Source organism: Papio anubis, chromosome 18 (assembly GCF_008728515.1).
Source record: "Papio anubis isolate 15944 chromosome 18, Panubis1.0, whole genome shotgun sequence".
NCBI classification, from domain to species: Eukaryota; Metazoa; Chordata; class Mammalia; order Primates; family Cercopithecidae; genus Papio; species Papio anubis.
In genome coordinates, this window is record NC_044993.1 from 23,398,518 (window position 1) to 23,410,806 (window position 12,289).

Consider the following 12,289-nt stretch of genomic DNA (forward strand, 5'->3'; position numbering starts at 1 on the left):
TGATGCAGAAACATGACTGTTTCTGCGGCCATCAGGCAAGAGGGAGTGTTTCTCCTAGCCTTTATGAGATTTTCTCTCAACTGCTGTCAGAGGAGTCTGCAGTTCTCAGTGAAGAGCACTGGAGTTTCATTAGTTTGCACCAAGATAAAAATGAAAAGCAAAAATGAGGAAAAGTCCGGGTATAGTGGCTCATGCCTGTAATCCTAGCACTTTGGAAGGCCAAGATCAGAGGATTGCTTGAAGCCAGGCGTTTGAGACCACCCTGGTCAACATAGTGAGACCCCCATCTCTAAAAGAAATAAAAAATAAATAAAATTAATTTAAAAATGAGGAAAAGAGCAGAACAGGTTTCTTAGCAAGTACGCTGGAGCATGAAGTGTTTTGCACCTAGAGGGGATGGAGAGTGATTGAGTAGGTGGGTGGGCTTCTGTTTTACATGAGATAAGTAGGGACCGTGTCTATGATAAGGTGCCTAAACATGAGGGTGTGAGCACTGCAGATACCTGGATAAAGAGTGTTTAGGCAGAAGGCGCTGCAGATGCAAAGGCCCTGAGGTGGGACCATGCTTGGCATGTTTGAGGAACGCTAAGTAAGCTCATGTGGTTGGAAGCCAGAGGAAGAGTTGTAGGAAATGAGAGAAGGCCCTGTGGACCATGATAAGGGTTTGGATTTCATTCTGCTTGCAATGGGAAGCCACTGGAAGGTTCTGAGCAGAGGAGTGGCAAGAACTGATTCAGGTTTCACAGACTCACTCTGGTGGCTGGATAGAGAACAGACTACAGAGGGCTCAAAGCCATTCACTGAATGACTTGTGCGCATGTTCCTTGGTGATTTTATTTTATTTTCTGAATTTCCAAAGAAAAGGAATTTATTTTTTACAGTTAGAGCAGCTGAGAAGTCCAAGGTTGAGGGGGTGCATCTGGTGAGGGCTTTCTTGCTAGTGGGGACTCTTCAAAGAGTTCTGAGGTGGTACAGGGTGTCACATGGTGAGGGGGCTGAGCATGCTAGGTCAGGTCTCTCTCCCTTTTCTCATAAAGCCACCAGTGTAAGATAACCCATTAACCTGTTAATCCATGAATAGATTAATCCATTCAAAAGGGCTGTGCACTCCTGACCCAATCATTTCTTAAAGGCACCACCTGCTACATGCTGCCACATTGGGGATTAAGTTTCCAACACATGAAATTTGGGGGATTCATTCAAACCAGAGCATTACTTTTTAAGGATTATCTTAAAGAGCTTAACTTTTTTTTTTAAATTGAAAACGTATTTATTTATTTATTTATTTATTTATTTATTTATTTATTTATTTGGAGGGTCTTGCTATATCACCCAGGCTTGAGTGCAGTGGCACAATGATAGCTCACTGTAACCTTGAACTCCTGGGCTCAAGTGATCCTCCTGCCTTGGGCTCCCAAAGTGCTGTGATTATAGGCATGAGCCGTTGCACCTGGCTTGCTTTTCTTTATGCTAGAAACATTCAAATTATTCTCTTACAGCTTTTTTTTTTTTTTTTGAGATGAAGTCTCACTCTATTACCCAGGCTGGAGTACAGTGGCATGATCTTGGCTCACTCCAACCTCTGCCTACCAGGTTCAAGCGATTCTTCTGCCTCAGCCTCCCAAGTAACTGGGATTGCAGGCATGCGCCACCATACCCGGCTAATTTTTTTGTATTTTTTTGTAGAGATGGGATTTCACCATGTTGGCCAGGCTGGTCTCAAACTCCTGGCCTCAAGTGATCTGCCTGCCTCAGCCTCCCAAAGTACTGGGATTACAGGCGTGAGTCACCGTGCCTGGCCTCTTCTAGCTATTTTGAGATTCACAACAGGTTATTGTAAACTATCGTCACCCTATTGATCTATCTAACACTAGGTGTTACTTCTTCTATCATACCATATATTTGTACCCTTTAATCACTTGTCTTCATCCCCCTCTCTCCCCTACCCCTTCTGGCCTCTGGTAACCAGTAATCCACTCTGGAACTCCTGACCTCAGGTGGTCCTCCCACTTTAGCCTCTGAGTAGCTGTAATTACAGGCTCAAGCCACCGAACCCAGCAACTGTCTAGCTCCATGAGATCCGTTTTTTTTTTTTAGCTCCCACATATGAATGAGAACATATGATATTTGTCTTTCTGTGCTTGGCTTATTTCACTTAACCTAATAACCTCCAGTTCCGACCATGTTACTGCAAATGGCCAGATTTCATCCTTATTCATGGCTGAATAATATTTCATTATGTATATATACCATGTTTTCTTTAACCATTCATCATTGATAGGCACTTAGGTTGATTCCATACTTGGGTTACTGTGAATACTGCTGTAACAAACATGGGAGTGCAGGTATCTTTTTAATATACCGATTCCCTTTCATTGGAATATATACCCGATAGTGGGATTGCTGGATCACATGGTAGCTCTATTTTTAGTTTTTTGAGAAACCTTCATACTGTTGTCCATAGTGGCTGTACTAATTTACATTCCCAACAAATATGTATGAGGGTTCTCCTTTCTCCACACGTATCGCCTGTCTTTCTGATATAAGTCTTTTTTTTTTTTTTAAACAGAGTCTTGCTCTGTCACCCAGACTGAAGTGCAGTGGCGTGATCTCAGCTCACTGCAACCTCCACCTCCTGGGTTCAAGCGATTCTCCTACCTCAGCCTCCCAAGTAGCTAGGATTACAGGTGTGCACCACCACACCCAGCTGAATTTTTTTTTGTATTTTTAGTAGACACGGGGTTTTACCATGCTGGCCAGGCTGGTCTTGAACTCCTGACCTCGGGTGATGCACCTGCCTTAGCCTCCCAGAGTGCTGGGATTACAGGCCTGAGCCACCGCCCCTGGCCTGATAAAAGCCGTTTTAACTGGGGTGAGATGATATCTCGTACTTTTGATTTGCTTTTCTCTGATTATTAGTGATGTTGAACATTTTAAAATATACCTGTTGGCTGTTTTTATGTCTTCTATTGAGAACTGTCTATTCAGATTTTTTGCTAATTTAAAAATCAGAATTTTTTTTTTTCCTACTGTTGAGTTGTTTGAGCTCCTGATATATTCTGGTTATTAATCCTTTGTCAGATGGGTAGCTTGCAAACACTTTCTCCATTCTTCAAGTTATCTCTTCACTTCGTTGATGGTTTCCTGTGAAGCTTTATAGCTTGATTTAATCCCATTTGTCTGGTTTTGCTTTAGTTGCCTGTGCTTTTGGGTCTTACACAGAAAAGTCTTCGCCCAGACCAATGTCCTGGAGCATTTCCCCAGTGGTTTCTCTTAGTAGTTTCTTAGTTTCAGGTCTCAGATTTCTAAGTCTTTAGTCTGTTTTTGATTTGATTTCTGTATATGGTGAGAGATAGGGGTTTAGTTTCAGTTGTTCTACATATAGTTATTCAGTTACCCCAGCACCATTTATTGAAGAGATTGTCCTTTCCCCACTGAATGTTCTTGGTGCCTTTGTCAAAGATGAGTTGGCTGTAAATGCCAACTCTATTCTCTATTCTGTCCACTGGTCTTTGTGTCTGTTTTTATGTGAGTATCATGCTGACGTGGGTACTTATAGCATTAAAAAAATTTTTTTTGAGACAGGGTCTTGCTCTGTCACCCAGGCTAGAGCACAGTTGGCATAATCATAGCTCAATGTAACCTTGAACTCCTGAGCTCAAGCGATCCTCTTGCCTCAGCCTCCAAGTAACTGGGACTACAGGTGTGCACCACCATGTCTGGCTAAATTTCCTTATTTTAATTTTTTAGAGACGAGATCTCACTTTGTTGCTTAGGCTGGGCTTGAATTTCTGACCTGAAGCAACCCTCCCTCCTTGGCCACCCAAAGTAACAGGATTACAGGCAAGAGCCAGTGCACCCAGCTGTTACTACAGCTTTGTAGTAAATTTTGAAGTCAGGCGGTGTGATGCTTCCAACTTTGTTTTTTTTTTTTTTTTTTTTTTTTTTTTTTTGAGACGGAGTCTTGCTCTGTCACCCAGGCTGGAGTGCTGTGGCCGGATCTCAGCTCACTGCAAGCTCCGCCTCCCGGGTTCCCGCCATTCTCCTGCCTCAGCCTCCGGAGTAGCTGGGACTACAGGCGCCCGCCACCTCGCCCGGCTAGTTTTTTTGTATTTTTTTAGTAGAGACGGGGTTTCACCGTGTTCGCCAGGATGGTCTCGATCTCCTGACCTCGTGATCCGCCCGTCTCGGCCTCCCAAAGTGCTGGGATTACAGGCTTGAGCCACCGCGCCCGGCCTGTTTTGTTTTTATTTTTGTTTTTGCTTAGGATTGCTTTGGCTCTTTGGGGTCTTTTGTGGTTTCATATCAATTTTAGGATTTTTTTTTCCTGTTTTTGCAAAGACTGTCATAGGTATTTTGATAGAGATTACATTGAATCTGTAAATTGCTTTGGGTAGTATTGTCATTTTAACAATATTAGTTCTTCTAATCCATGAGTGTAGAATATCTCCTTTTTTGTGTGTGTTATCTTCAGTTTCTTTCATCAGTGTTTTATAGTTTTCCTTGTATAGATCTTTCACTTCTTTGGTTAAATAGATTCCTAGGTATTTTACATTTATTTATTTATTTATTTATATTTCGAGACAGGGTCTCTTCTGTCGCTCGGGCTGGAGTACAGTGGTGCGATCTCGGCTCACTACAGCCTCTGCCTCCTGGGTTCAAGCGATTCTCGTGTCTCAGCCTCCAGAGTAGCTGGGATCACAGGTGTGCGCCACCACACCTAGCTAATTTTTTTGTATTTTTAATAGAGACAGGATTTTGTCATGTTGTCCAGGCTGGTCTTGAACTCCTGGCCTCAAGTGATCCACCCGCCTGAACCTCCCAGAGTGCTGGGATTACAGACAGGAGCCACTGTGCCTGGCTGTTATTTTATATTCTTTGTAGCTCTTGCAAATGGGATTCTTTTCTTGATTTCTTTCTCAGATTGTTCACTGTTGGTGTGTATACATGCTACTGATTTTTGTACGTTGATTTGATTCCTGCAGTATTACTGAGTTCGTTCATCAGTTCTAACAGTTGTTTGGTGGAGTCTGTAAGGTTTTTTTTTTTTTTTTTGGTAATTTCAACTTTGATTTTCGTTTTGTGGGGGTACATGCGCAGGTTTGTTACCTGGGTATATTTCACGATGCTGAGGTTTAGGGTATGATGGATCCCATCAAGTAGGTACTGAACATAGTACCCAATAGGTACTTTTCAACCTTTGCCCTCTCCCTTCCTCCCCACTCCAGGAGTCCCCAATGTCTGTTGTTGCCATCTTTATGTCCATGAGTACCCATTGTACCCTCTTGTAAGTACCCACTTAAAGTGAGAACATGCAGTATTTGGTTCTCTGTTCCTGCATTAATAAGCTTAGGATAATGGCCTGAGTCTTTAAGCTTTTCTAAGTGTAAGATCATGTTGTCTGTGAACAAGGTTAAGATGACTTCTTCCTTTCCAATTTGGATGCCCTTCATTTCTTTGTCTGGCCTAATTGCTCTGGTCCCTTGGAGACTTTCCATAGGCTCCTATGATAGCTGTTACCGTACCGTCCTCTAATTGTTTCAGTGTCTGCCTTTGTCCACCCTGCTGTCAGAGCCCTGTGATCATGCTGGGTTCATCTTCAGCCCCAACCCTGCGTGTGTAGATTTCTTGAGCTGTCCTTCAGTGCCTTGTGAGACCAGGGTCCTCCTGTAGATGCCACTCTGACGGAAAGTGCTGTGTTTTCCCTTCTGCAGGGCCTGATGTACCAAGATGCCTCTCGCTGGGGCCTTACGCTACAGACTTATGTGCAGCTCACCATGCTGGACAGGCATACTTGTCCTCAGGTACGTTTCAAATGCTCAGTTTCAGCCTTCTTAAACGTTTTCTTCAGACTTAGGGTATGTGATTGCCAGGAAGGGAAACTTCACAAGGAAGCCAGGCTAGGCCTTCAGTGCTGTGCAGGCCTCTGTGTGTGGGGCCAAGGTCACTGGCTCCTGCAATTCTCTTCTGAGCAGCCTCTAGTGCCCCTACCCACAAACCTCAGCCAGCCAGGTGGTGCCCCTGTCAGGTCAGGACCACTGCTGGACTCAATGCCGTTTCACTCAGTTCTTCTCAAAGTGTGGTCCCTGGACCAGCAGCAGAAGCATGACCTGGAAACTTGTTAGAAATGCACATTTTCAGCTGGGTGTGGTGGATTCCACCTGTAATCCTAGCACTTTGGGAGGCCGAGGCATGCGGATCACCTGAGGTCAGGAGTTCAAGGCCAGCCTGGCCAACATGGTGAAACCCCATCTCTACTAAAAAATACAAGAATTAGTCTGGCGTGGTGGTGCGCACCTATAATCCCAGCCACTTGGGAGGCTGAGTCAGGAGAATGGCTTGAACCCGGGAGGCGGAGGTTGCAGTGAGCTGAGATTGCATTACTGCACTCCAGCTAGGGTGACAGAGTGAGTCTCCATCTCAAAAAAAAAAAAAAAAAGAAATGCAAATTTTCTGGTCACATCCCAGACCTGCTGAATTATAAATTCTAGGGATGAGGCCCAGCAATCTGTGTTTTATCAAGCCCTCCAGGTGACTTGAATGCATGCTTTGTTTGTTTTCATATTTGAGAACCACTAATTTAACCTTCATGGCGTCTGGCTCTTAGTTCAAATTCTTGAGACAAAAAATCTGATTGGTTCAGCTTTGGTCAGGTGTCCAGCCCTGGTTCAATCAGGTGTTGGGTACAGGACCCCAAGGCACAAACATGGCTGCTTAGGCCTATTCCATCAGTGAGGGTGCATCTAGAGACAGTCTCTTAGAAGAAAGGGGGCTGAGGAGGTCCTGATCGGCACCTATGTTTCAAGGCTGTAAGCACAACCTATGATGCCAGCTTTAAGGCTCTGCATGAAGGAGACAGACTATCCCTACAGCATTTAACACTGGCACAGCTGCTGGACTGGACAGTTCAGTCCCAGTCTGGGTACTTGCAACAATAGCTACCATTCTTCTGTAAATCTGTCTTTTCAAATTGAAAGATGTGAGCGGGACCTTTTTGGTGAGTAAAAATTTCCATCTCCCCAAATATCTGTCTAAATGACACAAATCCACAAATCAAAAGATCTGAGGTTAACGCGTTTTGCCTTTGCTAATCTGCTTTTCCTGAGCAGGCACTCAATTGCAAACCTAAGTTGTATCTAATGATATTTGGATAGGAAGGGGTGTAAGTGTGCTTCTCTATTTAAGGAAATCTACCTTGGGAGGCAGAGAGAGATGGACAGACCAGGAAGGATGAGCAGAAGGAGACAGAAGGATGAATGGGGAGCTAGGAAGTAAGGAAAGAGAGGATGGAAGAATGGAAAGGAAGATGGATGGGCAGAGGATGGATGGACAGAGGGACAGCAGGGAGAGGGAAGAAATGCCTGGGTTTTCAAATGCTTTGAATCTGCCTCGGATTTGTTGGCCCAGGTTCCATGGGTGCTGTGGGCCATGGCCAAGTGAGAGTGGTGTTTGTCTGCCGGGCATCAAGGGTCAGGTACCTTTTGCTTCCCAGAGGAACGCTGGACGAAGGGCAAGATCGTCTGCAGAGGGTGTGAGCATCCTGGCAGAGAGGGATGCTGTCAGGCTGTCTTCCTCCCTCTTGGGCGTCGTCCTTCCCAGTTTCCATGGGCAGAGCCCCCAGAACGTCACCGCCAACCTGACCCTCGTGGGGCTGTACTTCATGCATGCGGTCCCTCCACTTAAGCAAAGTCACCCTATTTAGGTCCATGATAGTCACCACATGTTGCCACAAGTGGACAGCTTTGGATGGTTTCTCCAGGGCATGGCCATGTTCCAATTGAGCCTCACCTCCCATCAAAGAGGTGGCTGCTGATGAGCCGTCAGCCTCAGCATTGCTGGGCCATGTATGCAGCTTTGGGGTGTGGGGCAGGTCAGGGTGGAAGGGGCACATAGCCTGAGCCTGGTGGCAGATGTGGCTTCTCCTCCCAGCAGAGGAGTGAGGAGGTCCTCCTGCCTCACTCTCTCCTCCGCCTTGATTCTCATATTCAGCAAAGTCCCCAGGCAGGGGAAGTAACAGACATTTCTCAAGGCCTCCTGGCTGTCTCCTCTTCCCCTGAGTTTGTGATTCTCTTTTTGTTTTCCTTTAGGTGTCATCTGTACGGTTGATGGAGAGGTCGATTCACAGCGCGAGATACATTTTTGTAGAAAACCTGTATAGAAGGTACTGTAGTTTGCATAATTGATAATTTATTAAACTACTAATTTTTCAAAATGAAATAGAAACTTGTTTATTTGATTGACAGATACGGAGTACCCGCTGTTGTATCAGTTAACCATTGCCATAGCAACGTGGTATAACAAACAGCCACTAATCCTCATAGCAGACAGCTATCTGCGTTCGTTGCCCAGTCAGCCAGGTTGGTCACCAGGCAGCTCTGCTGACCTTGGCTGGGCTCAATGAGATGTCTGGGAATCAGCTGATGTAGGAGGGCCTAAGCAAGGGTGACTGGAGGTGGCTTATCTCTCTTCCTCTTGCCTGTCACCCTCCTTCTGTGACCAGCAAACCAGCCCAGGTGTTCACTTCTCACGGTGACAGAGGGTAGAAGCAAGAGCAGAGATGCAAGGACATGTCTTCAGGCCTCTGCTCCAAGTTAGCTAACATTCCATTGGCCAAAGCAGGTCACATGGTCACATGAGCCCAGGGTGGAAAGGTGGGAGGGTCCAGTGAGTTACACAGCATGGTGCAAGGCTATAGGGAAGGGTGGAGAGTTGGGCAAGTCAGACGCATGGTGTGCATCGCATTTGTTGTGTTTTTCGCTAAAAGCTTCCCTCATGAGAGCGGACTCTGTGATATATACCTAGTTAGGGGGCTTCTGGTGGCCCATCAGTGCCAAGGGCTCAGGCATGGGGCCCTCCATCCCTGTGCTCAGAGACTGCTGATTTCTCAGGGTCTTGGGGAAATGGGTTGCAGACCCCACCTGTCCCCGCTGTGAGCTTGGGATACTGCTGTCCCTCCCTCTCAGAGCTGTTTGGATGTCAGCGCTGAAGGCCCTTCCTCCCACTCTCATCTGCAGCTGCCTTCCTAAATGTCGCCCTGTCTCCTAGCCCTCCCCGACCACCCTGTCTAGATAGGGCAAGCTCCTTGTTAGTCTTTGTTTCGTTTTTGGTTTTGGTTTTTGTTTTTTGAGGCAGGGTCTGGCTCTATCACCCAAGCTGGAGTACGGTGGCACAATCTCAGCTCGCTGCAACCTCCTTCCCCCAGGCTCAAGCCATCCTCCTGCCTCAGCCTCCCAAGTAGCTGGGACTACAGGCACACACCACCACGCCTGGCTATTTTTTTTTGTATTTTTAGTAGAGACAGGATTTCTTCATGTTGCCCAGGTTGGTCTTGCACTCCTGGGCTCAAGTGATCCTTTTGCCTCGGCCTCCCAAAGTGCTGGGTTTACAGGTGTGAGCCACTGTGCCTGGCCCCCTTGTTATTCTTAATGACTACCTTCTGTTAGTTTTCTTTGTAGTATTTAAGGCAATCATATGAAATGATTTAACCAACTATGACCTACAAAAATGGCAGTTTTGTGTGGTTCAACTTAGTATGTGTCTAATTGTTTATTGCCTGCCCCGCCCCTCCACACGGGACCATAAGCTCCTAAGGGCAGGCACCAAGTTTGGTGTCCTTGCCTAGTGTGGACCCAGCACAGAGCGAGCTCCTGGTTGATACTTGTTAGCTATTGTTGGATGAGGGGACCTGCGACTGTGCTTTGGTCTCCAGCCCAACTTGTTCCCCAGGCTCTGGCCCCCTGCTGTTTTGTACCTTTCATTTGAGGGGCCGCTAAAAAGGCTTCTCCTAGGAGCCCTGAGCTGCCATGGATCATACCTTTGAGCCTGTATCACCCCCCCAAAATGAGAGCCTCCGCTCAGAACATCAGAGCAATGCTGTGGGCTCAGAGGCTGGCAGCCAAGGTGAGTCCTGGCTGTGGCTTTGCCCCCTGACCTCAGACTTTTCTTGTGGGCTGCAGCTTGCCCTCTCAGCAGGTGGCATTCCTGACCTTAGAGCCCCATTTTCACCTGACAGCCTGGGTTTCCAGGTGTCCACTGCTAGGTTTATCCAGCCCTCTGCCCTCAGCTCCTGCTCTTTAGCACCTCAGCCAGAGGGAGGACAGGCAGGACAGAGGAGAGCGAGAGCAGAAGGGAGCCCCTGTTATGTTTGTGTACTGCTCTGCTTAGAAGTATACTGCTCTGATTAGAACTGTAGCCCAAGGTGGAGGTTGCAATGAGCCGAGATCACACCACTGCACGCCAGCCTGGGCAACAGAGTGAGACTCTGTCTCAAAAAAAGAACGGTAGCCCGAGGAACAGATCTTGGCGGTGGGGTAGGATTACCTGTGAACCTCACAGAGTGGGGCTGTGTCTGTCTGAATCACATTCAGCTTGGCCTGTTTTGTGTGGGCCCAGTGACTCTTACTGCTTTTTTTTTTTTTTTTTTTTGAGATGGGCTCGTGCTCTGTCACCCAGACTGGAGTGCAGTGCCATGATCATGGCTCACTGTGGCCTTGATGTCCTGGGCTCAAGAGATCCTCCCACTTCAACCTCCTGAATAGCTGGGACTACAGCACATGTCACCATTTCTGGTTAATTTATTTCTTATTTTTTGTAGAGACAGAGTCTCCCTGTGTTGCCCAGGCTGGTCTCAAAACTCCTGGGCTCAAGTGATCCTCCTGCCTCAGCTTCCCAAAGTACTGGGATTACAGGCATGAGCCTGATTACAGCTGTGCTTGGCCTGATGGCTCTTTTTGAAGCTAGTAATCTGGAATGGAATGGCCAGAGGTTAAGGGGAGAGGATAGAGTGTGGCATTTGGTGGGCCTGGGTTCTATCCTGGCTCTGAAGTTTGCTCTGTTTATGAGGAAGACCAAGTTTCTAAATTTCTCTGAGCCCATCTCTCATCTCTGATTCCTCTCATCCATCTTTGAAGAGCCTTTTGACCTGCCGCCTCCTTCATGTCTTAGGACCCTTTTGCGGGTCCTTGCCCACCTTGGTCTTTATTAAATTTGTGAGTTGCCCAGTCCCACCCCCAAACCTATAGGCCACCCAGCACCAGGTAGATTTCCTCAGGAGCCATTTGTCTTTGTCTGGCCCAGGTCACAGTTCCTGCTGATGGCCACAGGCTTTGGTAACTCCCACCCATGGTCCTGTGTCATCACATTTCTGATGTGTCAGTTCTGTATCTCCCAATCTCTATGGTTATGGCATTGGTCCGGATGACATGGGCCTCGCCTGGAGCTGTTTTGTGGGTGGTTTAGGAAGAGAATGTAGCTTTCAATTTTTTTAGCTCTTTTCCTGCCCTGATGACTTTATATTTATGTCTCTCCCCGGCCCTCCCAGAATGCATGGCCTCTGTGGTTAGGATTTCTGTGGGACAGTGAACCACAGAAGAAACTTACAGTGTCCTTCTTTCTGTTCTTGGGATCTAATTGTTTTAAGTTCATATGGCTTTCCGGGGGCTCAGATTCCCCTGAAGACCTTGTTGGGGCCTTGAGACCCATCACTGAGATCTCTTGAAGCCAAAAGCTGTCAGTGGGCATGTGGCCTCGGGCACTCCAGAGGCTGCTGGGAGCACTGTGGCTGCCCGGAGGGCCAGGCTATCCACCATGGTCTCTAGGGAGATGAGAAAAGGTGGTGTTCCTCAGACCCTTTCATGGAAATCCTCTGAAGACAGAGGAAAGCTTCCCATAGCACTGCTTACTCATCCTCCCAGCCCCTGTGGTCCAAAGCAGCCACCTGCCAACAACCTGGAAGTTTCTTGGAGTCTCCTGTTTTAACCTAGAATTCATTAGGATTTTGCATTTTCCTCCATAGTATGTTCTTGTTTTGTATCTAAAAATAATAATTTACATACTTACCATTGAGGACAATGGATGCTGTATTAAACACCATGCTTTGCATGTGCCTTGGAGTTCCCACACCCTCAGCCACATACCCCAGAGTCCCTAAGTCCAGGAGGCAGAGAACAGAGGAGTAGGGGCATTCAAAACACCTTCCCAGGGCGTGATTCACTTGTGAACTGCACCTGCTTATGTGTTCCCTGGAAACTGGGGCGTCTGCTCTCATGGTTAAGGAACAGGGCAGGGACCCATGGACAGGAGCTGCATTTGTTGTCTGGTTGTTGACCCTATTGGGCAGATACGGAACTGAGAAAGGATTACAAAGCCAGTGCTCCTTCCTGATCGAGCAGGAACTAACCACAGGAGGGGAACGTTTTTTGAACCCTGCTGTGTGGGGGCAAGCAGCAAATGAGGAAGTGGCAGGAGGCATCTAGATTTCTCTCATCAAGGCCAAAGGCTTCAGGGCCCA

General features: G+C 47.0%; 1 protein-coding gene across 8 annotated transcripts in view; it reads left to right on the forward strand.

The window, feature by feature from the left end:
• The window catches only part of TK2 (thymidine kinase 2), a 42,370-nt gene that overhangs the window by 15,958 nt on the left and 14,123 nt on the right, over window positions 1-12,289 (forward strand). For all 8 annotated transcript variants that reach the window (XR_641585.4, XR_641586.4, XR_002519285.2 and 5 more), the window contains 2 exons: window positions 5,715-5,804; window positions 8,088-8,161. Coding sequence is in view for 5 of the 8 variants with exons in the window: in XM_021932052.2 (XP_021787744.1) it covers window positions 5,715-5,804; window positions 8,088-8,161 (164 nt within the window). In the remaining 3 variants the exon portion in view is untranslated. The remainder of the gene's footprint in view (window positions 1-5,714; window positions 5,805-8,087; window positions 8,162-12,289) is intronic.